The sequence below is a fragment of the Balaenoptera acutorostrata genome, chromosome 3 (genome assembly GCF_949987535.1).
Source record: "Balaenoptera acutorostrata chromosome 3, mBalAcu1.1, whole genome shotgun sequence".
NCBI classification, from domain to species: Eukaryota; Metazoa; Chordata; class Mammalia; order Artiodactyla; family Balaenopteridae; genus Balaenoptera; species Balaenoptera acutorostrata.
Genome location: NC_080066.1, coordinates 132,933,457 through 132,960,850, shown reverse-complemented (window position 1 = coordinate 132,960,850; position 27,394 = coordinate 132,933,457). Strand labels below are relative to the sequence as shown.

General features: G+C 37.2%; 1 protein-coding gene across 7 annotated transcripts in view; it reads left to right on the top strand.

Moving 5' to 3' along the window:
* Positions 1 to 27,394, top strand: part of TXNDC16 (thioredoxin domain containing 16) — a 117,467-nt gene that overhangs the window by 64,198 nt on the left and 25,875 nt on the right. For all 7 annotated transcript variants that reach the window (XR_009007734.1, XR_009007733.1, XM_028169238.2 and 4 more), the window contains 4 exons: positions 1,977 to 2,120; positions 3,000 to 3,059; positions 12,875 to 13,043; positions 13,386 to 13,522. Coding sequence is in view for 5 of the 7 variants with exons in the window: in XM_028169238.2 (XP_028025039.2) it covers positions 1,977 to 2,120; positions 3,000 to 3,059; positions 12,875 to 13,043; positions 13,386 to 13,522 (510 nt within the window). In the remaining 2 variants the exon portion in view is untranslated. The remainder of the gene's footprint in view (positions 1 to 1,976; positions 2,121 to 2,999; positions 3,060 to 12,874; positions 13,044 to 13,385; positions 13,523 to 27,394) is intronic.

The window sequence follows — 27,394 nt, the reverse complement described above, 5'->3', positions numbered from 1 at the left end:
TATAAATTTATAAATTTATAAATGAGGGTGGCTTATTAAGAGAATGGGGAAGCAAGAAGGAGGTGTTAGGACAAGATAAGAGAAGAAAGGGTGGATTGGGAAATAAGAATGGACTGGCAGGAAAATGAAAATACATGAATAATAAGAAAAAAATACAGTAAATGAGAAAATTGGCCTTTATTAATTTTGGTATTGAGAGCATAACTTTTAGTGTCATAGAATATGGTATATAAAAGTACCTTAAAATTAGTAGTCGAACTCTTATGTTTCACAGGTTTGAATATTGAGACACAGAGTTATATAATTGACTAGAGTTACACAGCTAAAAATTGCCCATATGGTACCGAAATCCAGACCTAGTATTTTATTTTATAGTATTAGCAATCATATGGAAAATAATAATTTAGTTTTCTGAATGCATTGCCTTTCTCACTTCCTCCCTTCCTTTCTTTTTAATATGTTGTTACAGAGAATTATAAACTTAACCATAAAGTAGACGGCATAATAGAACAAATCTCCAGGTACCCATTACCTGGCCTCACCCAGCCACCATCAGTTTATGGCTAATCCTATTCCAATCACTGCCCTCCCTTTATTATTTTGCAGCAAATTCCAAACATACAAATTCATCCATAAATATTTCCCTGTGTATTTCAGAAATGTAAGGATTCTCCTTTTAAAATTAACATAATTAATGCTATTACTACATCTACAAAGTTAACAATAATTCTTAATATCAGAAAGTCAGTGTTCAGATTTCAACTTCATCATGATTTTTCATGCCACTGTTGCTTTGTACATGCTGTTCCTTTTACTCCATATGCCTCTACTGCCTGCCTAAGTTTTATTTTTCTTTTAATGTTCAGCTCGTGTCAACTCTTCTAGGAAGCTTGTCTCTCTTATCAAGTTAGATGTCCCTCCAGTGTTACCATACAATAAATTCCAATAGGATATTTGTGAATTCATAATGTGTTTTTTATTTTTTATTTTTTTACCACATACTTGGATGGATGAATGGGTGGGTGGATGGGTCTATCTGTCTATCTTAATGAAAAGATTTTTGGTTTTTTTTGATTTAATTGACATGTAACATGTTAGTTTTAGTTGTACACCATAATGATTCAATATTTCTATATATTGTGGTTAATGAAAGTTTTTTACATATTCAGAATCCACCCTTAACTCAATACACTTAGAATAAAATCCAAAATTCTTGGCTTATATGGCCTCTTACAATCCAGCTGCTGTCTAGCCTAGAGTTTTCTCATGTTATTTCTTCCGGCCATCTTGTTTTAGTCAAATTTGCCTTCCCTCAGTACCTAGAATATGCTTAGCTCTTATTTCTCAGAGTTTTGCATGTGTTTTCCCTTTGCCTAAAACATCCTTTTATTGATTCTCTATCTGGTGGACTTTGGATCTCCCAATCTAAATCTCCCTGTTAAAATCTCTCACTGTGTATTTTACCTTTCCTCTTAAACTGATCACATTTATAGTTATATACTTATTTAGTGATCAGTTTATTGACTGACTTTTCCATAGACAGAGGCTCTATGTGGTCAGGGACTATGTCTGCTTTGTTTACCACTTTCCTTAGTGTCTGTCACAGTGCTTGGCATGTAGTAGAAGCTAAAGAAACACTGTCAAACATGTATGGTAGGACTTCTTTGGCTTATAAATTAATATGTTGATTAGAAATAAAAGAGCAATATTTGTATTATTTCTCGACAAGTTTAACGCCTTTTGGAATTGACTAAAACTTGACAGTTTCTGGGTCAGGAAGCATCTGAGAGTCATTTAAGATAGGAAGCCAGACAACTGGAAAGTTTTCTAAATATCATGCATTTTAAATATTAAGATTGTATGAATTCAAAAGTTTTTATAAAATACCAAATTTTCACATGCTTGCCTGGGAGAAGAGCTTAAATTTTTAAAATTATACATTTATATTTATATTAATTCCTCTTCAAACATTTTAGATATTCAAGATGATGAAGTGGCAGAAACTGTTTACAGAGACAGGAAGAGACAGTTGCCTTTGGAACTCACAGTGGAACTAACAGAAGAGACATTCAATGAGACAGTAACAGCTTCTGACAGCATAGTGCTTTTCTATGCTGGTTGTGAGTATGAGCCTTTAGAGGTGACTACTATATTGCATATTAGGGCATTTAAAGTAGGCAGATTTTATTTTTGCATTCTGTTATTGCACATTGTAAAGTGACATAATTTTCATACGTTCCACACTTTGAAATATTTACTTCTAGCTGATTCTGGGGTTGTAAAACTGATTATATATATCTGACTTACAAATTGAAGGTTAATAATTAAACTAGATGTTAAGCTTACTAATTTAGAAAAATTATTGTTATTCAAGCTAATGACTGATTAACAGTTATTATAGATTTATAGGCACTATATTGCTTTTATCCTCAAACAATAGCTGTTCAAGTATACCCCTTGCAGTATGAACGTAGAAACCCTCTTAAATGTCTGGACAATACTGACTACTGCATACTAGGATATTTCTTACTAATAAATAACAATTTGGGGAAACCCCATAAATCTATATGTTTGTTATATATAAGTATGGATGCTTTAGAGCAGGGGTCCCCAACCCCTGGGCCACGGACCGGTTCTGGTCTGTGGCCTGTTAGGAACCGGGCCGCACAGCAGGAGGTGAGCAGCAGGCAAGCGAGCGAAGCTTCATCTGTATTTATAGCCACTCCCCATTGCTCGCATTACTGCCTGAGCTCTGCCTCCTGTCAGCATTACGGTGAGTCATATAATTATTTCATTATATATTACAATGTAATAATAAGGGAAATAAAGTGCACAACAAATGTAATGTGCTTGAATCATCCCGAAACCATCCCCTCACCCTCCAGTCCGTGGAAAAATTGTCTTCCACGAAACCAGTCCCTGGTGCCAAAAAGGTTGGGGACCGCTGCTTTAGAGATATGTACATTGTAATATCTGTTTAATTTTTTATTTTAATGTAGGGCAAGCAGTATCCATGGCATTTCTGCAGTCCTACATCGATGTGGCCATTAAGTTGAAAGGTATACTGTGGTATGCATGCTTATTTTCCTGATTTTGAGCCATAGCTATTTGTATAACTGTGTCTTGCTAAAGATGTAGAAACCCATGTAAAATTTCAGGTTATTATGTTTGTGTCTTCAAGGTTAATAAGTTAATGAACCATGAGTTTCAGAATTCTCAGAAGCATTCACTTTGATTGTCTTCATAAAACTGTCTTGTAGCTACATAGTTAATCCAGTAACCTTTTTGGCTGAATTCAGTCATTCAGCAAACATTTATTGAGTGCCTACTCTGTGCCAGTTACTGTTAAATATTATTAAACATATACTAAATACTATATATACTAAATACTATTAAATAAAATTTTGGTAGATAAGACCACATCCTAATGAAGGAACTAAGATACCAGTGTTCTTGAAGCTATACACTTAGGATATTTTTTAATAGCCAGGATCTTTTTATTTTAACTATCCTATGAAACCTGATTCAGTGGTAGACAAATAAGAATCCAAGGAATGGACTCAAAATGTCTATGCCACCATCCCAGCAAAGAAAAAAGGAGGAGTAGGGAGGCCTCTTAGCATTAGTAAGAGAGAGATAGTGTTGGCTTAGGTAAGTATAATGTTTTGTAATCATTTGAATAAGACAGAATATATCATGCTTTGTACCTTTAATATGATTTCCTCCTACTCCGTTTTTCTTGTTAATAAAAGCTATTATGGCTAAATAGGCTTTTTCTTGGCTACTCCAGGAATGCATCCACCATTTAGTTTTGAGGCACTAGCTTACAGGCTCTTTCATTATTTAGTAAGTTCCTTATGGGTGGAGAGTGTGTCTTATACTCGGCTCACTGGACTTGGTGCATTGCATTACATTACAGAATATCTGGTGTTTAATAATTGTTGAGTAAATGATTAAGCAAATGTAGTACAGTTTCATAAATTTTGTTTTATTTAATGGAAAACGTGTACTGGTATACAACTTATATATTTATATTGGGGACTTCTGTGAACTCAAGAAATTGATTCCAGAAAGTCAGTCCTAAATGCAACATGTTCTATAGTAATAAAAACAACAGAGGTATAAAAAATCATTTTTGAACCATTTCTCTTCCATTCATTTCCCAACCACATTTGATCCAACTTTTGATTATTTCATTCCCCAAGTGAAGAGATGATTAAGTCTATAGATACTGTGATCCCTCACTTTTTTTTTTTAAAGCAATCTTGTCATTCTCTTTTAGATTCTCCTTTATGGTTGCAATTTATAGACACATTTAAGTTTCTTCTCTTAGGTTTTCCAGCCTTATTGGTAAATAATTAGAAGAAAGAAAAAGGAGGAAAATATAAACCACAATGAAATAGTAATTGGATAATGTCCCTGAATAATAGAATTATTCCCCCCTCCCCAGCCCATTTGGTTAGATACCAAATGAAAATGGAAAAAGATTCTCTTACTTTCTTCTCTGTTAATGACCAAATAAAGATGTGACCCCTCAATGCAAGGACTCTTAGTTGTATGTGTTTGTAGAATAAAAAAGCAGATAACCAACCCAAGGGCTTGATTTCCTTTTTTGATTAGTATGTTCTTTATGAATAACAATGCTGTTAGTAATTAGATATCAGATAAATGGATTATTTTGGAAGTTCATGAGGCTTAATATAGAAATGCATACTATATGTAACAAGAGTGTTTTGTGTGTAAGGTGAAGCCTATACAGTAATTTTGTAAATTGGGAAAATATTGTAATACTTTGGTTCTTTAGTCCTGTAATCTCTCATGTTGACTTGGGAAAAAGCCACTTTTTATCTCTTAGTACAAGAGGATGGAGAATATTTTATACTCAGTCACAAGGTGGCAGCAAATGTCAAGTTTTTATAATTACATAGTATCTGTAGCTAAGAGAGTCTGTTTTGTTTTGTTTTTCTTTTAAATTAAGACCCCTATTTGGAATTGCTGCATTGATAAAGTATGTGGAATGTACTACTACAGTCATCTTAGAATATTAGACTATTTCCATTTGAAACATGATTAAGTATTGAAACCATTTTACAAGAAAGAAAATAAAAATGTGATAACTTCAATATAAGTAGCCTTATAACTTTTAATGATATGTATCAATATTCTTTTTCCAGTTTTAAAGATAACATCAAAGTTTTCAACTTGGACAAAGGAATAATAACATTTTTAGCAGTAGACCCATTGAGGATGCTTATTGAAGGGAAAGAACTACATTTGTAATAACACCATGTTCCATCCTTGGGTGGCAGTACATAATATGATATTGTCTGAACAAGCACCAGTACAAGCACCACTAGATATTTATTGACTAAATGATTAAAATAAAGGATAAGAGAACTTTATAGAGTAGATCCAACTTTACAAGAAATAAAGATTTATTTTTGTTTATATGCTCATATAATATTCAGGTATTAATATACTTTAGTGTAAACATTGAAAATTTGTTCATGAAGAAATATCAGGGCACATTTCACAAATTTTTATTGGGCACATAATATGTAACGGACATTGTACTAGGCAGCAGGTTTATAGTGGTGAATAAGACAGACTAGACCCTGCCTATATTATCAAACAGATTGCTAACACTAAATCTAAGGTGGTAAGTTATTGCACCTATGAGATATAATCTAGGATCATTTAAAATGTAAGAAAGAATTTTCAGTATTAAAACTTTTGGCAAAAAAATATTAAAATACTGCATTTCACAATTTTAATCATATGGGTAGATAACATCTTAAAGTAGGATATAACCTATATTGATACACAAAGATTCCTTCTTTGATCTAATATTATATTAAAGTTTCCTTTTATTAGAATTTATTCCTTCCTTTCATTAGCTGAGTTGTATGGTGCTTTGTCATTTGTTTTTTGATATCTCTTCACCTAATTAGTTACACATTTTGGAGGGCTTTGCATATACAGTTGACTTAAACAACACAAGGATTAGGGGCGTTGACCCTCTGTGCAGTAGAAAATCCGAGAATAACAGATTTGGCCCTCTGTATACATGGTTGCTCCATATCTGAGGTTCCACATCCATGGATTCATCCAACCTTGGAACGTGTAGTACTGTAGTATTTACGATTGAAAAAAATCCACATATAAGTGGACCTGCACAGTTGAAACCTGTGTTATTCGAGGGTCAACTGTATTAGTATAGAACAAGTAGAAATTTCTCTTTGGGATTCCACTATGATGTGTTTTCTTGGGCTGAGAAGAAATTATGTTTTAAATAAATAAATAAATAAGAAATTATAATATTTAGACAGGATGGGTATGTGAAGCCCTAGATGAATTCCATGTGTTTAGTTTATTCACACACATATTTAAGGTGTTTCATGTTCAAGGACCACTCTAGGTGCTGGAAAAATCAGTGACAAGGAAAACAGACACAGTCCCTACTCTCAGGGAGCTCTAATCATACAACAACACAGATGAGTACATAATTACATGATGAGATAGGGAAAAGAGCTTGGTCCTCTAAGAGTATAGGAATCTGATGCAGATCAGGGTGTCAGAGGAGGCTTCCTTGAAGTGGTCACACGTGCAGAGATCTGAAGGGGTGAAAAGACCTGACTGCAGAAACTGGTGGGTGTGGGCTGGTAGCAAAGTAGATTTGAGTTTTGAAAAGATATCTCTAGCTTCAGTGTAGAGACATATCGAATTCAGGGAGATAAATTAGGAGAAATGATAAATAGTGGCAGTGAAGAGAAAGGGACAGATATAAGAGGTATTTAAAATTCAGGTGGTAAAATTGAAGGGCATGCTGATTGATGTGATTAGACCTGTGGAGTTTAGGAATGGGGAGGTGCAAGAGATGATACTTTGTTTTCCGAGTTATACAAAGATGGCAACATTCACCACTATTCAGAGGAAAGAAACCATATTTGTTTTAGACATCTTGCGTTTGAGGATGTTTCCATTCAAAGGGAATTAGAGAAGGCAGTAAGAATACATTGGTCTGGAACTTTAAAGGATGAGCTTGGGCCAAAGCTATAAATTTAGGATTCATTAGATTGTCGATGATTATTGAGATTGTCTAGAAGAGAGGGTAGAACAAGAAGAGACAGCAGCTTAAACTGAGCCTTGGGGGAACTCCTGACTCCACTGGCAGAAGAGCCTGCAAAAGGGACCAAAAAGGAGCAGCTAGAGAGTCAGGGGTGGGGGTGGGAGCCAATAGAGGAAGGTGCTGCAGAAAATCAAGGGAAGAGAGTGTTTCAGCTGGAGTGTTTCATGCTGCTGAGAAGTTGTAATAAGAATGGGATATAGAGGTGGGGTCAAGATGGCCGGGTGGGAAGATTCAGAGTTAGCATCTCCCCACAACTAGGACGCCTGCCGGCTGCTGGTGGGGGACTCTGATCCCCAAGGAGACGGGAGGAACCCCAAAGTTAACCGGCAACTTGCAGGATCCTGGTTCACAAGCCCGGGGTCTGGCCGAAGCTCCTGCAGTGGGAGCTCCAAGTCCAAACCACTGGACTAACAGAGAACCTCAGATCCCAGGGAATATTTATCAGAGTGAGGTCTCAAGGAGGTCCTCATCTCAGCACCAACACCCAGCTCTACCGAATAGCCTACAAACTCCAGTGTTGGAAGCCTCAGGCCAAACAACCAGTAAGACAGGAACACAATCCCCCTCATAAAAACAAAAAACAATGAGATGGCAAAAAAAATCACAGATGAAGAAGCAAGGTAAAAACCTACAAGACCGAATAAATGAAGAGGAAATAGGCAATCTACCTGAAAAAGAATTTATAGTAATGATAATAAAGATGATCCAGAATCTCGGAAATAGAATGGAGGCATGGATTGAGAAAATACAGGAAATGTTTAACAAAGATCTAGAAGAAGTAAAGAACAAACAACAGAGATGAACAACACAATAACGGAAATGAAAAATACAGTAGAAGGAATCAATAATAGAATAACGGATGCAGAAGAACGAGTAAGTGAGCTGGAAGACAACATGGTGGAAATAACTGCTGAGGAGCAGAAAAAAGAAAAAAGAATGAAAAGAATTGAAGACAATCTCAGAGACCCCTGGGACAACACGAAACGCACCAACATTCAAATTACTGGGGTCCCAGAAGAAGAAGAGAAAAAGAAAGGGTCTGAGAAAATATTTGAAGAGATTATAGTTGAAAACTTCCCTAACATGGGAAAGGAAATAGTCAAATCCAGGAAGCACAGAGAGTCCCATACAGGATAAACTCTAGGAAAAACACACCAAGACATATATTAAATCAACAAAAATTAAATTCAAAGAAAAAATAATAAAAGCATCAAGGGAAAAACAAAAAATAACATACAAAGGAATCCCCATAAGGTTATCAGCTGATTTTTCAGTGGAAACTCTGCAGGCCAGAAGGGAATGGCAGGATATACGTAAAGTGATGAAAGAGAAAAACCTACAACCAAGATTACTCTACCCAGCAAGGATCTCATTCAGATTCGATGGAGAAGTCAAAAGTTTTCAGATAAGCAAAAGCTAAGAGAGTTCAGCACCACCAAACCAGCTTTACAATAAATGCTAGAGAAACTTCTCTGAGTGGGAAATACAAGAGAAGAAAAAGACCCACAAAAACAAACCCAAAACAATTAAGAAAATGGTAATAGGAACATACATATCGATAATAACCTTGAATGTGAGTGGATTAACTGCCCCAACCAAAAGACACAGACTGGCTGAATGGATACAAAAACAAGACCCATATATATGCTGTCTACAAGAGACCCACTTCAGACCTAGAGACACATACAGACTGAAAGTGAAGGGATGGAAAAAGATACTCCATGCAAATGGAAATCAAAAGAAAGCTGGAGTAGCAATACTCATATCAGATAAAATAGACTTTAAAATGAAGACTGTTACAAGAGATAAGGAGGGACACTACATAATGATCAAAGGATCAATCCAAGAAGAAGATATAACAATTATAAATATTTATGTACCCAAAATAGGAGCACCTCAATACATAAGGAAAATGCTAACAACCATGAAAGGAGAAATCGACAGTAACACAATAATAGTAGGGGGCTTTAACACCCCACTTACACCAGTGGATAGATCATCCAGACAGAAATAAGGAAACACAAGCTTTAAATGACACAATAGACCAGATAGATCTAATTGATATTTATAGAACATTTCACCCAAAAGTGGCAGACTACACTTTCTTCTCAAGTGCACATGGAACATTCTCCAGGATAGATCACATCTTGGGTCACAAATCAAGCCTTGGAAAATTTAAGAAAATTGAAATTGTATTATGCAACTTTTCTGACCACAACGCTATGAGATTGGAAATCAATTACAGGAAAAAAACCTGTAAAAAACACAAATACATGGAGGCTAAACAGTGCACTACTAAATAACCAAGAGATCACTGAAGAAATCAAAGAAGAAATAAAAAAATACATAGAAACAAATGACGATGAAATCACAATGACCCCAAACCTATGGGATGCAGTAAAAGCAGTTCTAAGAGGGAAGTTTATAGCAATACAATCTCACCTCAAGACACAAGAAAATTCTCAAATAAACAATCTAACCCTACACTTAAAACAACTAGAGAAAGAAGAACAAAGAAAACCCAAAGTAGAAGGAAAGAAATCATAAAGATCAGAGCAGAAATAAATGAAGTAGAAACAAAGACAACAATAGCAAAGATCAATAAAACTAAAAGCTGGTTTTTTGAGAAGATAACAATATTGATAAACCCTTAGCCAGACTCATCAAGAGAAAAAGGGAGAGGACTCAAATCAATAAAATTAGAAATGTAAAAGGAGAAATCACAACTGACATTGCAGAAATGCAAAGGATTATAAGAGACTACTACAAACAACTATACGCCAATAAAATGGACAACCACGAAGAAATGGACAAATTCTTGGACAAATGGACAGAACTTTCCAAGATGGAACCAGGAAGAATTAAAAGTATAAACAGACCTATCACAAGTAATGAAATTGAAACCAGAATTAAAAATCTTCCAAGAAACAGAAGTCCAGGACCAGATGGCGTCACAGGCGAATTCTATCAAACATTTAGAGAAGAGCTAACACTGATCCCTTTCAAACTCTTCCAAAATATTGCAGGGGAAGAAACACTCCCAAATTCATTCTACAAAACCACATCTCCCTGATACCAAAACCAGAAAAAGATATCACAAAAAAAGGAAAATTGTAGACCAATATCACTGATGAACATAGATGCAAAAATCCTGAACAAAATACTAGCAAACAGAATCCAACAGCACATTAAAAGGATCATACACCATGATCAAGTGGGATTTATCCCAGGGATGCAAGGATTCTTCAATATATGCAAATCAATCAATGTGATACACCACAATAACAAATTCAGGAATAAAAACCATATGATCATCTCAATAGATGCAGGAAAAGCTTTTGACAAAATTCAACATCGATTTATGATAAAACTCTCCAGTAAATGGGCATAGAGGGAACCTACCTCAACATAATAAAGGCCATATATGACAAACCCACAGCAAGCATCATACTCAATGGTAAAAAACTGAAAGCATTTCCACTAAGATCAGGAACAAGACAAGGATGTCCACTCTTGCCACTCTTATTCAACATAGTTTTGGAAGTCCTAGCCACAGCAATCAGAGAAGAAAAAGAAAAGGAATACAAATAGGAAAAGAAGAAGTAAAACTGTCACTGTTTGCCAATGACATGATACTATTCATAGAAGATCCTAAAGATGCCACCAGAAAACTACTAGAACTAATCAATGAACTTGGTAAGGTTGCAGGATACAAAATTAATGCACAGGAATCTCTGGCATTCCTATACACCAACAACAAAAAATCAGAAAGAGAAATTAAGGAAACACTCCCATTTACCACTGCAACAAAAAGAATAAAATACCTAGGAATAAACCTGCCTAAGGAGGTGAAAGACTTCTACTCAGAAACTATAAAACAATGCTGAAAGAAATCAAAGATGACATAAACAGATGGAGAAATATACCATGTTCTTGGATTAGAAGATTCAATATTGTGAAAATGACTATACTACTCAAAGCAATCTACAAATTCAATGCAATCCCTATCAAACTACCAATGGAATCCTTCACAGAATTAGAACAAAAAATTTTACAATTCATATGGAAACACAAAAGATCCCGAATAGCCAAAGCAATCTTGAGAAAGAAAAATGGAGTTGGAGGAATCAGGCTCCCTGACTTCAGACTATACCACAAAGCTACAGTAATGAAGACAGTATGGTACTGGCACAAAAATGGAAATATAGATCAATGATACAGGATAGAATGCCCAGAGATAAACCCGCGCACATATGGGCACTTAATTTATGACAAAGGAGGCAAGAACATAAAATGGAGAAAAGACAACCTCTTCAATAAGTGCTGGGAAAACTGGACAGCTACACTTAAAAGAATGAAATTAGAACACTACTTAACACCATACACAAAAATAAACTCCAAATGGATTAAAGACTCAAATGTAAGACCAGACACTATAAAACTCTTAGAGGAAAAACACTCTTTGACATAAGATCTTTTTTGACCCACCTCCTAGAGTAACAGAAATAAAAACAAAAATAAACAAATAGGACTTAATTAAACTTAAAAGCTTTTGCACAGCCAAGGAAACCATAAACAAGACAAAAAAGACCACCCTCAGAATGGGAGAAAATATTTGCAAATGAAACAACAGACAAAGGATTCATCTCCAAAATATACAAACAGCTCATGGAACTCAATATCAAAAAAAAAAAAACAATCCAGTTAAAAAATGGGCAGAAGACCTAAATTGACATTTCACCAAGGAAGGCATACAGATAGCCAAGAGGCACATGAAAAGATGCTCAACATCACTAATTAGTAGTGAAATGCAAATCAGAACTACAAAGAGGTATCACCTCATGCCAGTCAGAATGGTTATTATCAAAAAATCTAGAAACAATAAATGCTGGAAAGGGCGTAGTGAAAAGGGAACCCTTCTGCACTGTTGGTGGGAATGTAAATTGATACAACCACTATGGAAAACAGTATGGAGGTTCCTTAAAAAACTAAACATAGAACTACCATACGACTCAGCAATCCCACTACTGGGCATATACCCTGAGAAAACCATAATTCAAAAAGAGTCATGTACCACAGTGTTCATTGCAGCTGTATTTACAATAGCCAGCATATGGAAGCAACCTAAGTGTCCATCGACAGATGAATGGATAAAGAAGATGTGACACATATATACAATGGAATATTACTCAGCCATAAAAGGAACAAAATTGAGTTATTTGTAGTGAGGTGGATGGACCTAGAGTCTGTCATACAGAGTGAAGTAAGAAAGAGAAAAATACCATATGCTAACGCATATATATGGAATCCCCCCCCCAAAATGGTATTGATGAACCTAGTTGCAGGGCAGGAATAAAGTGGTAGACATAGAAAATGGACTTGTGGACATGGAGTGGGAGGGCGAAGCTGGGGCGAAGTGAGAGTAACATCGACATATACACACTACTGAGTGTGAAATAGTTGGCGGGTGGGGAGCAGCAACATAGCACTGGGAGATCAGCTTGGTGCTTTGCGATGACCTAGAGGGGTGGGAGGGAGGCTCAAGAGGGAGGAGATATGGGGACATGTGTATGCATATGGCTGATTGGCTTTGTTGTGCAATAGAAACTGACACAGTAGTGTGAAGCCATTATACTCCAATAAGGATTAAAAAAAAAGAATGGGATATAAAAAAATACTGACAATTCTCAACAAATGAGTTTTCTACATTAACATTTATAAAATGTGCATTTTCCTTTTATTTAGGCACCTCTACTATGCTGCTTACTAGAGTAAACTGTGCAGATTGGTCTCATGTATGTGCCAAGCAAAATGTTACTGAATTTCCTCTTGTAAAGATGTACAAGGAAGGCGAGAACCCAGTATCTTATGCTGGTATGCTAGGAACTGAAGATCTCCTAAAATTTATCCAGCTGTAAGTATTCAGCTTCACCCTAAGATTTTTAAAATGTTAGGTCTATAAAACTTCTAATTCTCATACTTTGTTGACACACTTTGGATAGGTTAAGGAGGTATGAATTGAGATCACAGGGGAAACATTAATGAGCAGAGCCTATCTACTACATTCCATCACTTTTAGGGAGATGGAAATTTTGTTTAATGAGGCTGAGTTTTTGTTTAGAATAGTATTTGTCTTTATTTTGTCAGATGCTTATCCTGTGGAATATGCTACGTTCAGTATATTTTATTATTTTTTTTTACAAGCTGAAAAGTATCTTTAAAAATTAATTTTGAATATAGTTAAATATTCGTCCAGCAACAGGATTTCATGCCCAGTGAACATTATGTCTGTCCAAGAAGCAGAAGAATATTTAAGTGGGAAATTACATAAAGACCTGATCTCCTATTCTAGCGTGTCAGTACTGGGGCTGTTTAGTCCAACTATGACAACAGGTAAGTGGAATTGAACATTTAAATTATGTAATATGTAGCTAAAGACTCGTTTACTAGCTTTTTTTTGGAAAGAATTAATATCTTTTTAAATTAAAGAGAATTCAATTAGAGAATTTTGAAAATACAGAGAAGTTTGAAGAACAAAATAAAAATCTGTAATTATTTAGAGTTGTTGAACTTTAATGTAATCCCTTCCCTGTTTTTCTGTGTACCTATATATTGCATATTTATATACATTTTAATGTAATTGGGCTAGTACTATGTATTTAGGTTAGTATCTGCTGTTTTTATTTAACATTAAGTGGGTGCCTTTTTTCATGTGATTAATATTCTTCAAAAACATCATGGCTGTATAATATTTCATTGGATGAATATACCATAATTTATTTCACTATTTGCCAACAAATAATATTTTTGTTTCCCTTTTTTCTTTTTGCTATATGTAAAGAATATTTTTATTTATGAGTCTTTGTGTAGATTTTAGGATTCTCTATGTACAGTATCATGTCATCTGCAAACAGTGACAGCTTTACTTCTTCTTTTCCGATTTGGATTCCTTTTATTTCTTTTTCTTCCCTGATTGCTGTGGCTAAAACTTCCAAAACTATGTTGAATAATAGTGGTGAGAGTGGACAACCTTGTCTTGTTCCTGATCTTAGAGGAAATGGTTTCAGTTTTTCACCATTGAGAACAATGTTGGCTGTGGGTTTCTCATATATGGCCTTTATTATGTTGAGGTAAGTTCCCTCTATGCCTACTTTCTGGAGGGTTTTTATCATAAATGGGTGTTGAATTTTCTCGAAAGCTTTTTCTGCATCTATTGAGATGATCATATGATTTTTCTGCTTCAGTTTGTTAATATGGTTTATCACGTTGATTGATTTGCATATATTGAAGAATCCTTGCATTCCTGGAATAAACCCCACTTGATCATGTTGTATGATCCTTTTAATGTGCTGTTGGATTCTGTTTGCTAGTATTTTGTTGAGGATTTTTGCATCTGTGTTCATCAGTGGTATTGGCCTGTAGTTTTCTTTCTTTGTGACATCTTTGTCTGGTTTTGGTATCAGGATGATGGTAGCCTCGTAGAATGAGTTGGGGAGTGTTCCTCCCTATGCAATATTGTGGAAGAGTTTGAGAAGGATAGGTGTTAGCTCTTCTCTAAATGTTTGATAGAATTTGCCTGTGAAGCCGTCTGGTCCTGGGCTTTTGTTTGTTGGAAGATTTTTAATCACAGTTTCAAGTTCAGTGCTTGTGATTGGTCTGTTCATATTTTATGTTTCTTCCTGGTTCAGTCTCGGCAGGTTGTGCATTTCTAAGAATCTGTCCATTTCTTCCAGGTTGTCCATTTTATTGGCATAGAGTTGCTTGTAGTAATCTCTCATGATCGTTTGTATTTCTGCAGTGTCAGTGGTTACTTCTCCTTTTTCATTTCTAATTCTATTGATTTGAGCCTCTCCCTTTTTCTCTTGATGAGTCTGGCTAATGGTTTATCAATTTTGTTTATCTTCTCAAAGAACCAGCTTTTAGTTCTGTTGACCTTTGCTATTGTTTTCTTTGTTTTTGTTTCATTTATTTCTGCTCTAATTTTTATGATTTCTTTCCTTCTGCTAACTTTGGCGTTTTTTTGTTCTTCTTTCTCTAATTGCTTTAGGTGCAAGGTTAGGTTGTTTATTCGAGATGTTTCCTGTTTGTTGATGTAGGCTTGTATTGCTATAAACTTCCCTCTTAGAACTGCTTTTGCTGCATCTCATAGGTTTTGGGTCATCGTGTCTCCACTGTCATTTGTTTCTAGGAATTTTTTGATTTCCCCTTTGATTTCTTCAGTGATCACTTCGTTATTAAGTAGTGTATTGTGTAGCCTCCATGTGTTTGTATTTTTTACAGATCTTTTCCTGTAATTGATATCTAGTCTCATAGCGTTGTGGTCGGAAAAGATACTTGATACGATTTCAATTTTCTTAAATTTACCAAGGCTTGATTTGTGACCCAAGATATGATCTATCCTGGAGAATGTTCCATGAGCACTTGAGAAAAATGTGTATTCTGTTGTTTTTGGGTGGAATGTCCTATAAATATCAATTAAGTCCATCTTGTTTAATGTATCATTTAAAGCTTGTGTTTCCTTATTTATTTTCATTTTGGATGATCTGTCCATTGGTGAAAGTGGGGTGTTAAAGTCCCCTACTATGATTGTATTACTGTCAATTTCCCCTTTTATGGCTGTTAGTATTTGCCGTATGTATTGAGGTGCTCCTATATTGGGTGCATAAATATTTACAGTTGTTATACCTTCTTCTTGGATCGATCCCTTGATCATTATGTAGTGTCCTTCTTTGTCTCTTGTAATAGTCTTTATTTTAAAGTCTATTTTGTCTGATATGAGAATTGCTACTCGAGCTTTCTTTTGATTTCCATTTGCATGGAATATCGTTTTCCATCCTCTCACTTTCAGTCTGTACGTGTCTCTAGGTCTGAAGTGGGTGTCTTGTAGACAGCATATATATGGGTCTTGTTTTTGTATCCATTTAGCCAGTCTCTATCTTTTGGTTGGAGCATTTAATCCATTTACATTTAAGGTAACATTTTCTTAAATGTTTTGGGTTTGTTATTGTAGGTGTTTTCCTTCTCTTGTGTTTCTTGTCTAGAGAAGTTCCTTTAGCATTTGTTGTAAAGCTGGTTTGGTGGTGCTGAACTCTCTCAGCTTTTGCTTGTCTGTAAAGGTTTTAATTTCTCCATCAAATCTGAATGAGATCCTTGCTGGGTAGAGTAATCTTGGTTGTAGGTTTTTCTCCTTCATCACTTTAAGTATATCCTGCCACTGCCTTCTGGCTTGCAGAATTTTTGCTGAAAGATCAGCTGTTAACCTTATGGGGATTCCCTTGTGTGTTATTTGTTGTTTTTCCCTTGCTGCTTTTAATATGTTTTCTTTATATTTAATTTTTGATAGTTTGATTAATATGTGTCTTGGGGTGTTTCTCCTTGGATTTATCCTGTATGGGACTCTCTGTGCTTCCAGGACTTGATTAACTATTTCCTTTCCCATATTAGGGAAGTTTTCAACTATAATCTCTTCAAATATTTTCTCAGTCCCCTTCTTTTTCTCTTCTTCTCCTGAAACCCCTATAATTCGAATGTTGGTGCGTTTATTGTTGTCCCAGAGGTCTCTGAGACTGTCCTCAGTTCTTTTCATTCTTTTTTCTTTATTCTGCTCTGCAGTAGTTATTTCCACCATTTTATCTTCCAGGTCACTTATCCGTTCTTCTGCCTCAGTTATTCTGCTATTGATCCCATCTAGAGTATTTTTAATTTCATTTATTGTGTTTTTCATCATTGCTTGGTTCCTCTTTAGTTCTTCTACGTCCTTGTTAAATGTTTCTTGCATTTTGTCAATTCTATTTCCACGATTTTGGATCATCTTTACTATCATTATTCTGAATTCTTTTTCAGGTAGACTGCCTATTTCCTCTTCATTTGTTAGGTCTGGTGTGTTTTGACCCTGCTCCTTCATCTGCTGTGTGTTTTTTTGTCTTCTCATTTTGCTTATCTTACTGTGTTTGGGGTCTCCTTTTCACAGGCTGCAGGTTCGTAGTTCCCATTGTTTTTGGTATCTGTCCCCAGTGGCTAAGGTTGGTTCAGTGGGTTGTGTAGGCTTCCTGGTGGAGGGGACTAGTGCCTGTGTTCTGGTGGATGAGGCTGGATCTTGTCTTTCTGGTGGGCACGTCCACGTCTGGTGGTGTGTTTTGGGGTGTCTGTGGCCTTATTATGATTTTAGGCAGCCTCTCTGCTAATGGATTGGGCTGTGTTCCTGTCTTGCTAGTTGTTTGGCCTAGGGTGTCCAGCACTGTAGCTTGCTGGTCATTGAGTGAAGCTGGGTCTTGATGTTGAGATGGAGATCTCTGAGAGATTTTCGCCATTTGGTATTACATGGGGCTGGGAGGTCTCTTGTGGACCAGTGTCCTGAAGTTGGCTCTCCCACCTCAGAGGCACAGCCCTGATGCCTGGCTGGAGCACCAAGAGCCTTTCATCCACATGGCTCAGAATAAAAGGGAGAATAAATAGAAGGAAAGAAAGAAAGAGGATAACATAAAATAAAGCTATTATAATAAAAAATAAGAAAAAAATTATTAAGAAAAAATTTATTAAGAAAAAAATTTTTTAAATTTTTTACAATAAATTTATTAATTTTTTATAATAAAAAATAAAAAATAATTAAGTTACAAATTTATTAAGAAAAAATATTTTAATTTTTTAAAATAAAAAATATGAAAAAACTTATTATGAAAAAAAATTTTTTAAATAGAAAATAAGGAAAGAATTATTCAGAAAACATTTATTAAGAAAAAAAAATTTTTTAAGTAAAAAAAAAAAAAAAAAAAAGACGGACCGAACCCTAGGACAAATGGTGAAAGCAAAGCTATACAGACAAAATCTCACCCAGAAGCATACACATATACACTCACAAAAAAGGAAAAGGGGAAAAATTAATATATTCTGCTCCTAAAGTCCACCTCCTGAATTTGGGGTGATTCGTTGTCTATTCAGGTATTCCACAGATGCAGGTACATCAGGTTGTTTGTGGAGCTTTAATCCGCTGCTTCTGAGGCTGCTGGGAGAGATTTCCCTTTCTCTTCTTTGTTCATACAGCTCCCGGGGTTCAGCTTTGGATTTGGACCGGCCTCTGCGTGTAGGTCACCTGAGGGTGTCTGTTCATCGCTCACACAGAACGGGGTTAAAGGAGCAGCTACTTCGGGGGCTCTGGCTCACTCAGGCGGGGGGGAGGGAAGGGTACGGATGCGGGGCGAGCCTGTGTCGGCAGAGGCTGGTATGATGTTGCAGCAGCCTGAGGCGTGCCGTGTGTTCTCCCGGGGAAGTTGTCCCTGGATCACGGGAGCCTGGCAGTGGCGGGCTGCACAGGCTCCCAAGAGGGGCGGTGTGGAGAGTGACCTGTGCTCGCACACAGGCTTCTTGGTGGCTGCAGCAGCAGCCTTAGCGTCTCACGCCCGCCTCTGGGGCCCGCGCTGATAGCCACGGCTCGTGCCCGTCTCTGGAGCTCGTTTAGGCGGCGCTCTGAATCCCCTCTCCTTGCGCACCGCGAAACAAAGAGGCAAGAAAAAGTCTCTTGCCTCTTCGGTAGCTGCAGACTTTTTCCCGGACTTCCTCCCGGCTAGCTGTAGTGCGCTAACCCCTTCAGGCTGTGTTCACACCGCCAACCCCAGTCCTCTCTCTGGGATCCGACCTCCGAAGACCGAGCTTCAGCTCCCAGCCTCCGCCCGCCCCAGCGGGTGAGCAGACAAGCCTCTCGGGCTGGTGAGTGCTGCTCGGCGCCAAGCCTCTGTGCGGGAATCTCTCCGCTTTGCCCTCCGCACCCCTGTGGCTGTGCTCTCCTCCGTGGCTCCGAAGCTTCCCCCCTCTGCCACCCGCAGTCTCCGCCCGCGAAGGGGCTTCCTAGTGTGTGGAAACCTTTCCTCCTTCACAGCTCCCTCCCACTGGTGCAGATCCCGTCCCTATTCTTTTGTCTCTGTTATTTCTTTTTTCTTTTGCCCTACCCAAGTACGTGGGGAGTTTCTTGCCTTTTGGGAGGTCTGACGTCTTCTGCCAGCGTTCAGTGGGTGTTCTGTAGGAGCAGTTCCACGTGTAGATGTATTTCTAATGTATCTGTGGGAAGGAAGGTGATCTCCACGTCTTAGTCTTCCGCCATCTTGCCCAGACTCCCCCTCTTGTAATAGTCTTTATTTTAAAGTCTGTTTTGTCTGATATGAGAATTGCTACTCCAGCTTCCTTTGGTATCCATTTGCATGGAATATGTTTTTCCATCCCCTCTCTTTCAGTCTGTATGTATCCCTAGGTCTGAAGTGGATCTCTTGTAGACAGCATATATACGGGTCTTGTTTTTGTATCCATTCAGCCAGTCTGTGTCTTTTGGTTGGAGCATTTAATCCATTTACACTTAAGGTAATTACTGATATGTATGTTCCTTTTACCATTTTCTTCATTGTTTTGGGTTTGTTATTGTAGGTCTTTTCCTTCTCTTGTGTTTCCTGCCTAGAGAAGTTCCTTTAGCATTTGTTGTAAAGCTGGTTTGGTGGTGCTGAATTCTCTTAGCTTTTGCTCGTCTGTAAAGGTTTTAATTTCTCCATCGAATCTGAATGAGATCCTTTCTGGGTAGAGTAATCATGGTTGTAAGTTTTTCCCTTTCATCACTTTAAATATGTCTTGCCACTCCCTTCTGGCTTGCAGAGTTTCTGCTGAAAGATCAGCTGTTAACCTATGGGGATTCCCTGTATGTTATTTGCTGTTTTTCCCTTGCTGCTTTTAATATTTTTTCTTTATATTTAATTTTTGATAGTTTGATTAATATGTGTCTTGGCCTGTTTCTCCTTGGATTTATCCTGTATGGGACTCTCTGTGCTTCCTGGACTTGATTGACTATTTCCTTTCCCATATTAGGGAAGTTTTCAACTATAATCTCTTCAAATATTTTCTCAGTTCCTTTCTTTTTCTCTTCTTCTTCTGGGACCCCTATAATTCGACTGTTGGTGCATTTAATGTTGTCCCAGAGGTCTCTGAGACTGTCCTCAGTTCTTTTCATTCTTTATTGTGCTCTGCAGTAGTTATTTCCACTATTTTATCTTCCAGGTCACTTATGCATTCTTCTGCCTCAGTTATTCTGCTATTGATTCCTTCTAGAGAATTTTTAATTTCATTTATTGTGTTGTTCATCACTGTTTGTTTGCTCTTTAGTTCTTCTAGGTCCATGTTAAACGTTTCTTGTATTTTTTCCATTCTATTTCTAAGATTTTGGATCATCTTTACTATCATTATTCTGCATTCTTTTTCAGGTAGACTGCCTGTTTCCTCTTCATTTGTTTGGTCTGGTGGGTTTTTACCTTGCTCCTTCATCTGCTGTGTGTTTCTCTGTCTTCTCATTTTGCTTAACTTGGGATCTCCTTTTCGCAGGCTGCAGATTTGTAGATCCCGTTGTTTTTGGTGTCTAACCCCAGTGGCTAAGGTTGGTTTAGTGGGTTGTGTAGGCTTCCTGGTGGAGGGGACTAGTGCATATGTTTTGGTGGATGTGGCTGGATCTTGTCTTTCTGGTAGGCAGGACCACGTGCAGTGGTGTGTTTTGGGGTGTCTGTGACCTTATTATGATTTTAGGCAGGCTCTCTGCTAATGGGTGGGATTGTGTTCCTGTCTTGCTAGTTGTTTGGCATAGGGTGTCCAGCACTATAGCTTGCTGGTCGTTGAGTGGAGCTGGGTGTTAGCATTGAGATGGAGATCTCTGGGAGGGCTTTTGCCATTTGATATTACATGGAGCCAGGGGGTCTCTGATGAAACAATGGTCTCTTGTCTCTTAGGCAGTTCTAGACTTTTCCCCAGACTCCCTTCAGGTTAGCTGTGGTGCACTAGCCCCCTTCAGGGTGTGTTCATGAAGCCAACCCCAGTCCTCCTCCTGGGATCTGAACTCCGAAGCCCAAGCCTCACCTCCTAGCCCCCACCCACCTCAGCAGATGAGCGGACAAGCCTTTCAGGCTCTTGAGTGCTGGTAGGCACCAATCATCTGTGTGGAAGTCTCTCTGCTTTGCCCTCTGCATCCGTATTGCTTCGCTCTCCTCCATGGCCCGGAAGCTTCCCCCCAGCCCACCACTCGTCTCTGCCTGTGAAGGGGCTTCCTAGTGTGTGGAAACTTTTCCTCCTTCACAGCTCCCTCCCAGAGGTGCAAGTCCTGTCCCTATTCTTTTGTCCCTGTGTTTCCTTTTTTCTTTTGCCCTACCCAGGTATGTGGGGAGTTTCTTGCCTTTTGGGAAGTCTGAGGTCTTCTACCAGTGTTCAATATGTGTTCTGTAGGAGTTGTTCCACATGTAGATGTATTTGTGATGTATTTGTGGGGAGGAAGTTGATCTCCACATCTTACTCCTCTGCCATCTTGAAGGTCTCTCCGAAAACAATCTTGAGAAAGAAAAATGGAGCTGGAGGAATCAGGCTCCCTGACTTCAAACTATACTACAAAGCTACAGTAATCAAGACAGTATGGTCCTGGCACAAAAACAGAAATATAGATCAATGGAACAGGATAGAAAGCCCTGAGATAAACGCATGCACATATGGTCATCTTATCTTTGATAAAGTAGGCAAGAGTGTACCATGGAGAAAAGACAGCCTCTTCAATAAGTAGTGCTGGGAAAACTGGACAGCTACCTGTAAAAAATGAAATTAGAACACTCCCTAACACCATACACAATAATAAACTCAAAATGGATTAAAGACCTAAATATAAGGCCAGACACTATAAAACTCTTAGAGGAAACCATAGGCAGAACACTCTGTGACATAAATCACAGCAGAATCTTTTTTGACCCACCTTCTAGAGAAATGGAAATAAAAACAAACATAAACAAATGGCACCTAATGAAACTTAAAAGCTTTTGCACAGCAATGGAAACCATAAAAAAGATGAAAAGAGAACCCTTATAATGGGAGAAAATATTTGCAAATGAAGCAACTGACAAAGGATTAATCTCCAAAATATACACACAACTCATGCAGCTCAATATCAAAAAAACAAACAACCCAATCCAAAAATGGGCAGAGGACCTACATAGACATTTCTCCAAAGAAGATATACAGATTGCCAACAAACAGATGAAAGGATGCTCAACATCACTAATCACTAGAGAAATGCAAATCAAAACTACAATGAGGTATCACCTCACACCAGTCAGAATGGACATCATCAAAAAAATCTACAAACAATAAATGCTGGAGAGGGTGTGGAGAAAAGGGAACCCTCTTGCAGTGTTGGTGGGAATGTAAATTGATACAGTCACTATGGAGGACAGTATGGAGGTTACTTAAAAAACTAAAAATAGAACTACCGTATGACCCAGCAATCCCACTACTTGGCATATACCCTGAGAAAACCATAATTCAAAAAGAGTCATGTACCACAGTGTTCATTGCAGCACTATTTACAATAGCCAGGACGTGGAAGCAACCTAAGTGTCTATCGACAGATGAATGGATAAAGAAGATGTGGCAGGGGGCTTCCCTGGTGGCGCAGTGGTTGAGAATCTGCCTGGCAATGCAGGAGACACGGGTTCGAGCCCTGGTCTGGGAAGATCCCACATGCCGCGGAGCGACTAAGCCCGTGAGCCACAATTGCTGAGCCTGCGCATCTGGAGCCTGTGCTCCGCAACAAGAGAGGCCGCGATAGTGAGAGGCCCACGCACCGCGATGAAGAGTGGCCCCCACTTGCCGCAGCTAGAGAAAGCCCTCACACAGAAACGAAGACGCAACACAGCCATAAATAAATAAATAAATAAATAAATAAATAAATAAATAAATAAAATTAAAAAAAAAAAGAAGATGTGGCACATATATAGAATGGAATATTACTCAGCCATAAACAGAAACAAAAATGAGTTATTTGTAGTGAGGTGGATGGTCCTAGAGTCTGTCATACAGAGCGAAGTAAGTCAGAAAGAGAGAAACAAATACTGTATGCTAACACATATATATGGAATCTAAGGAAAAAAAATGGTTCTGATGAACCTAGGGGCAGGACAGGAATAAAGACACAGCTGTAGAGAATGGACTTGAGGACACGGGGAGGGGGAAGTGTAAAATGGGATGAAGTTAAGAGAGTAGCATTGACTACATACACTACCAAATGTAAAATAGATAGCTAGTGGGAAGCAGCTGCATTGCACAGGGAGATCAGCTCGGTGCTTTATGACCACCTAGAGGGGTGGGATAAGGAGGGTGGGAGGGAGATGCAAGAGTGAAGCGATATGGGGATATACATATGCATATAGCTGATTCACCTTGTTATACAGCAGAAACCAATACAACATTGTAAAGCAATTATACTACAATAAAGATGTTAAAAATTACTTTATTTAAGTATAGTTGATTTACAGTGTTGTGTTAATTTCAGCTGTACAGCAAAGTGACTCAGTAATACATATATATTCTTTTTCATATTCTTTTCCATTATGGTTTATCACAGGATATTGAATATAGTTCCCTGTGCTATACAGTAGGACCTTATTTTTTATCCATCCTATATATAATAGTTTGTATCTGTTAATCCCAAACTCCCAATCCTTCCCTCCCACATACTCCTCCCCAACTTGGCAACCACAAGTCTGTTCTCCATGTCTGTGAGTCTGTTTCTGTTTTCGTAGATATGTTCATTTGTGTTGTATTTTAGATTCCACATATAAGTGATATCATATGATATTTGTCTTTTACCTTCTGACTGACTTTGCTTAGTATGATAATCTCTAGGTCCATCCATGTTGCTACAAATGCATTTTTTCATTCTTTTTTATGGCTGAATAATATTCCATTGTGTGTGTGTGTGTGTGTGTGTGTGTGTGTGTGTGTGTATTGGACATTTAGGTTGTTTCCATGTCTTGGCTATTGTGAATAGTGCTGCTATGAACATAGGGGTGCTTGTATCTTTTCGAATTATAGTTATGTCTGGGTATATGCCCAGGAGTAGGATTGCTGGATCATATTGCAACTCTATTTTTAGTTTCTTGAGCAACCTCCATACTGTTTTCCATAATGGCTGCACCAATTACATTCCCACCAACAGTCTAAGAGGGTTCCCTTTTCTCAACACCCTCTCCAACGTTTATTATTTTTAGACTTTTTAATGATGGCCATTCTGACAGGTGTGTGGTGGTACCTCATTGTAGTTTTGATTTGCATTTCTCTAATAATTAGCGATGATGAGCATCTTTTCATGTCCCTATTGGCCATCTGTATGTCTTCTTTGGAGAAGTGTCTATTTAGGTGTTCTGCCCATTTTTTGATTGGGTTTTTTGCTTTTTTTGTTATTGAGTTGTGTGAGCTGTTTATATATTTTTGAAATTAAGTCCTTGTCGGTCATATCATTTGCAAATATTTTCTCCCAGTCTGTAGGTTGTCTTTTTGTTTTGTTTATGGTTTCCTTTGCTGTATAGAAGCTTGTAAGTTTGATTAAGTCCCATTTGTTTATTTTTGCTTTCATTTCCATTGCCTTGGGTGACTGAACTAAGAAAATGAATTCATCTTATATTTAATTTCAAATTAATGTTTTTGCTTTCAGCTTTGATACAGTGCTTACAGCAATTAGTTTTACTTTTTTTTTACATAGTATCATTGGCTATAGTGTTCTTTTAATATTACAACTTCTCTATTCTTAAACTCCTATTCTTTATTTATTTATTTTTTCTGTCCTTCATAAGACTGTGTCTTTCAGTAAATTTTAAAGAAAGAGTACACAGGGCATTTTTTCTGACCAGTGGTATTACTTGGAATGTTATTCTCTTGGCTTTGGAGATGGATGGCCTCTCCAAAACCTGGGTAGCAAAACCCTTAGTGTTTTCCTCATCATGTCGACTGAAAAAAACTGCATAACATGAGAGTTGTGAGTTAAGCTTTATTTGAGGCAAAATGAGGACTATAGCCTGGGAGACAGCATCTCAGATAGCTCTGAGGAACTGCTCCAAAGAGGTAGGGGGTAGTCAGTATATACGTAACTGTGGTGAAGGGGATACATGCAGTCAAGAACATATTTTGGCAAAAGATTGCTGCTAGTCACAAGAAGGTTGTTGCTAGTCACGAGGAGCAGATGTCTCTGTTAATGATTTTAGTGCTGCTTTTCTAGATAAGAGAAGATGCAAGAAACTGGGCCCATAAAATCTCCTGAAAATAGCTGGCTATCTGAAGGCCTGTTCTGCCAGTTTTTCCCAGAGCACAGAGTGCTTCATGATTGATCTCACCCTGAACTCCTTTCAGGGTGTGTTGAAGGTTGGTGACTGCAGTGGCTAGTGACCTCATCCTTGCAGAGGTAGATGGCAAGTAACAATTTTTAGTTGGCAATCTCATGCTTACTCTTTCCATTTATGTAGCAAACTTCCCTCCTTTTTATTTTTCTTTTATTTAAGATGAATTTCAAATTCTGAATGAAATATCTTAAGGATATTTGTATGGGAAGAAGATCCCCAAAGTCTAGCATTATAATTGTATTTAGTAGATACTATTAAGTACTTATTAAATTTTGCTTTCTACAAATTGCTGCCTAGTGATTTTCCCCTTCTACTTTGTCTTCAAAATTTTTTAAAATAAAAGCCAAAAGAACTCACTAGAAAGAAATAAATAAAAGGAATGTTAATGTGTGCAATGTGGCTTACCATCTTAGAGGGCAAAATCCAGATGGCATAACCTTCTAATTTGTATTCTCTCTATGAAAAATCATGAAGTAAATGACTCTGTGTTTTACTCCGTCTTTCCCTTTCTCATGTTTTTGCACCCACAGTTGACTTTGTTTTCTACCTACCTCAAGTGCCTGGTGTCCTGAAGTTCTCATTTATTATTTACACTGGGCCTCCTTCCAAAAAGAATTAGTCTTCAGATAATAAAAAGCACAAATACAATAAAATCATTAAAATAAGGATAAGAGTTAAGCAATAAAAGTAGGGGATAATTATGTAGAATACCTAGAAACACTGCGGTTGATCATAAAACTTTAACACTGAGCAATCTGGTAGCAAATAGAAACAGAAAGATAAAATTTTTGCCCATTTCTTATCATTATACAATAAATGGCACAATACAAGTTAGGGTGCTGAGTCACCCATAGACAAACTATTTCTCTGATTGTACATGCTGAGAGGAATTTTTCACATATGTATATATACATGTATATTTTATTTAGAGATCAACATAAGGAGCAGTGTACTTGATCATACTTCTGTACAAATGATGATAAAATTTACATGTAGTTATCTCTCAACAGAAGTCAAAAGCATAATGTTAAAGTATATAAAGGTGGTCTGGTGTGCCAGAATGATGTAATCTGGATATGATGCTTTTTAATTATTTTACTGGATTGATTGCTTCTAAGCCTTTTAAGTCAGGTATGAGCTCCTCTTCCTGTTTTTGTTTTTTGCAGACAATCATATGATAGTTGCTGGATTTTCAACATGTATTGGATGAGAAAACATATAACAGTAAAAGGCTCTTATAATCCATTAACATTTTTATGTACATTTGGATTTTATTCATAAACGCTAACTACTAACATTTGCTGATCACTTATTTTGTATCAGATATTAATTTGTTGTTCATATAGATTCTAATGGTTTGAAGAATAATGTGAGTTCCATGAGGGGTGAAATGTCTCTTTTATCTACTGGTGTATCTTTCAGGCCCCTCTACTAGAAAGTTACTACTTTTTGCTTTGTAGTTAATAAATATCTTGTAGGGATATAGTTTAAAACTCTGTAAATGTCCTGTTTCTCATTTTACTTTTGCACAGCAGTTTTAAAATTCACTGCCTGCAAGAGGTATTACTATGACAGTTGCCAAGTGGGAGATTTCTAACTCCATTATTCCTTCTGCCTTTATTAGTTGGCATACTACTCATTTGTTTGTTTATCAGTATGGATGGCTGAGTTCTTATTTTATTCAGTGGATTATAATCAGTTACTATCATTAGATTGCTCAGGTTATCCTAGATAGATTTGGTCAGTGGGAGCCTTTCACTCTGACTATTATGTCCTTTTTTTTTTTTTCATTTCCGTCCTGGGTACCTATGACCTTTTGACATGTCGCCATTATTTTTTGAAAATGTCCTTTTGTCACATGATGTTCCTAGCCCCATTCCTAGAATCAGACAATTCTCCAAGGAGCCCAGTTTCCTTTTAGTGGGACATTGAATTTAGAAACCAAGATCTAGGGGTTAGGAATATTTTAATAATGGGGGTGTTCTTGCCTCTCGACTCTTTAGCTGACAGAGCTAAAATATAGATGTATCTGTATGTGTATAAATATAACTGTAATAAAATGTGACAGTGGAAAAAAACAGTATTGCTAAAT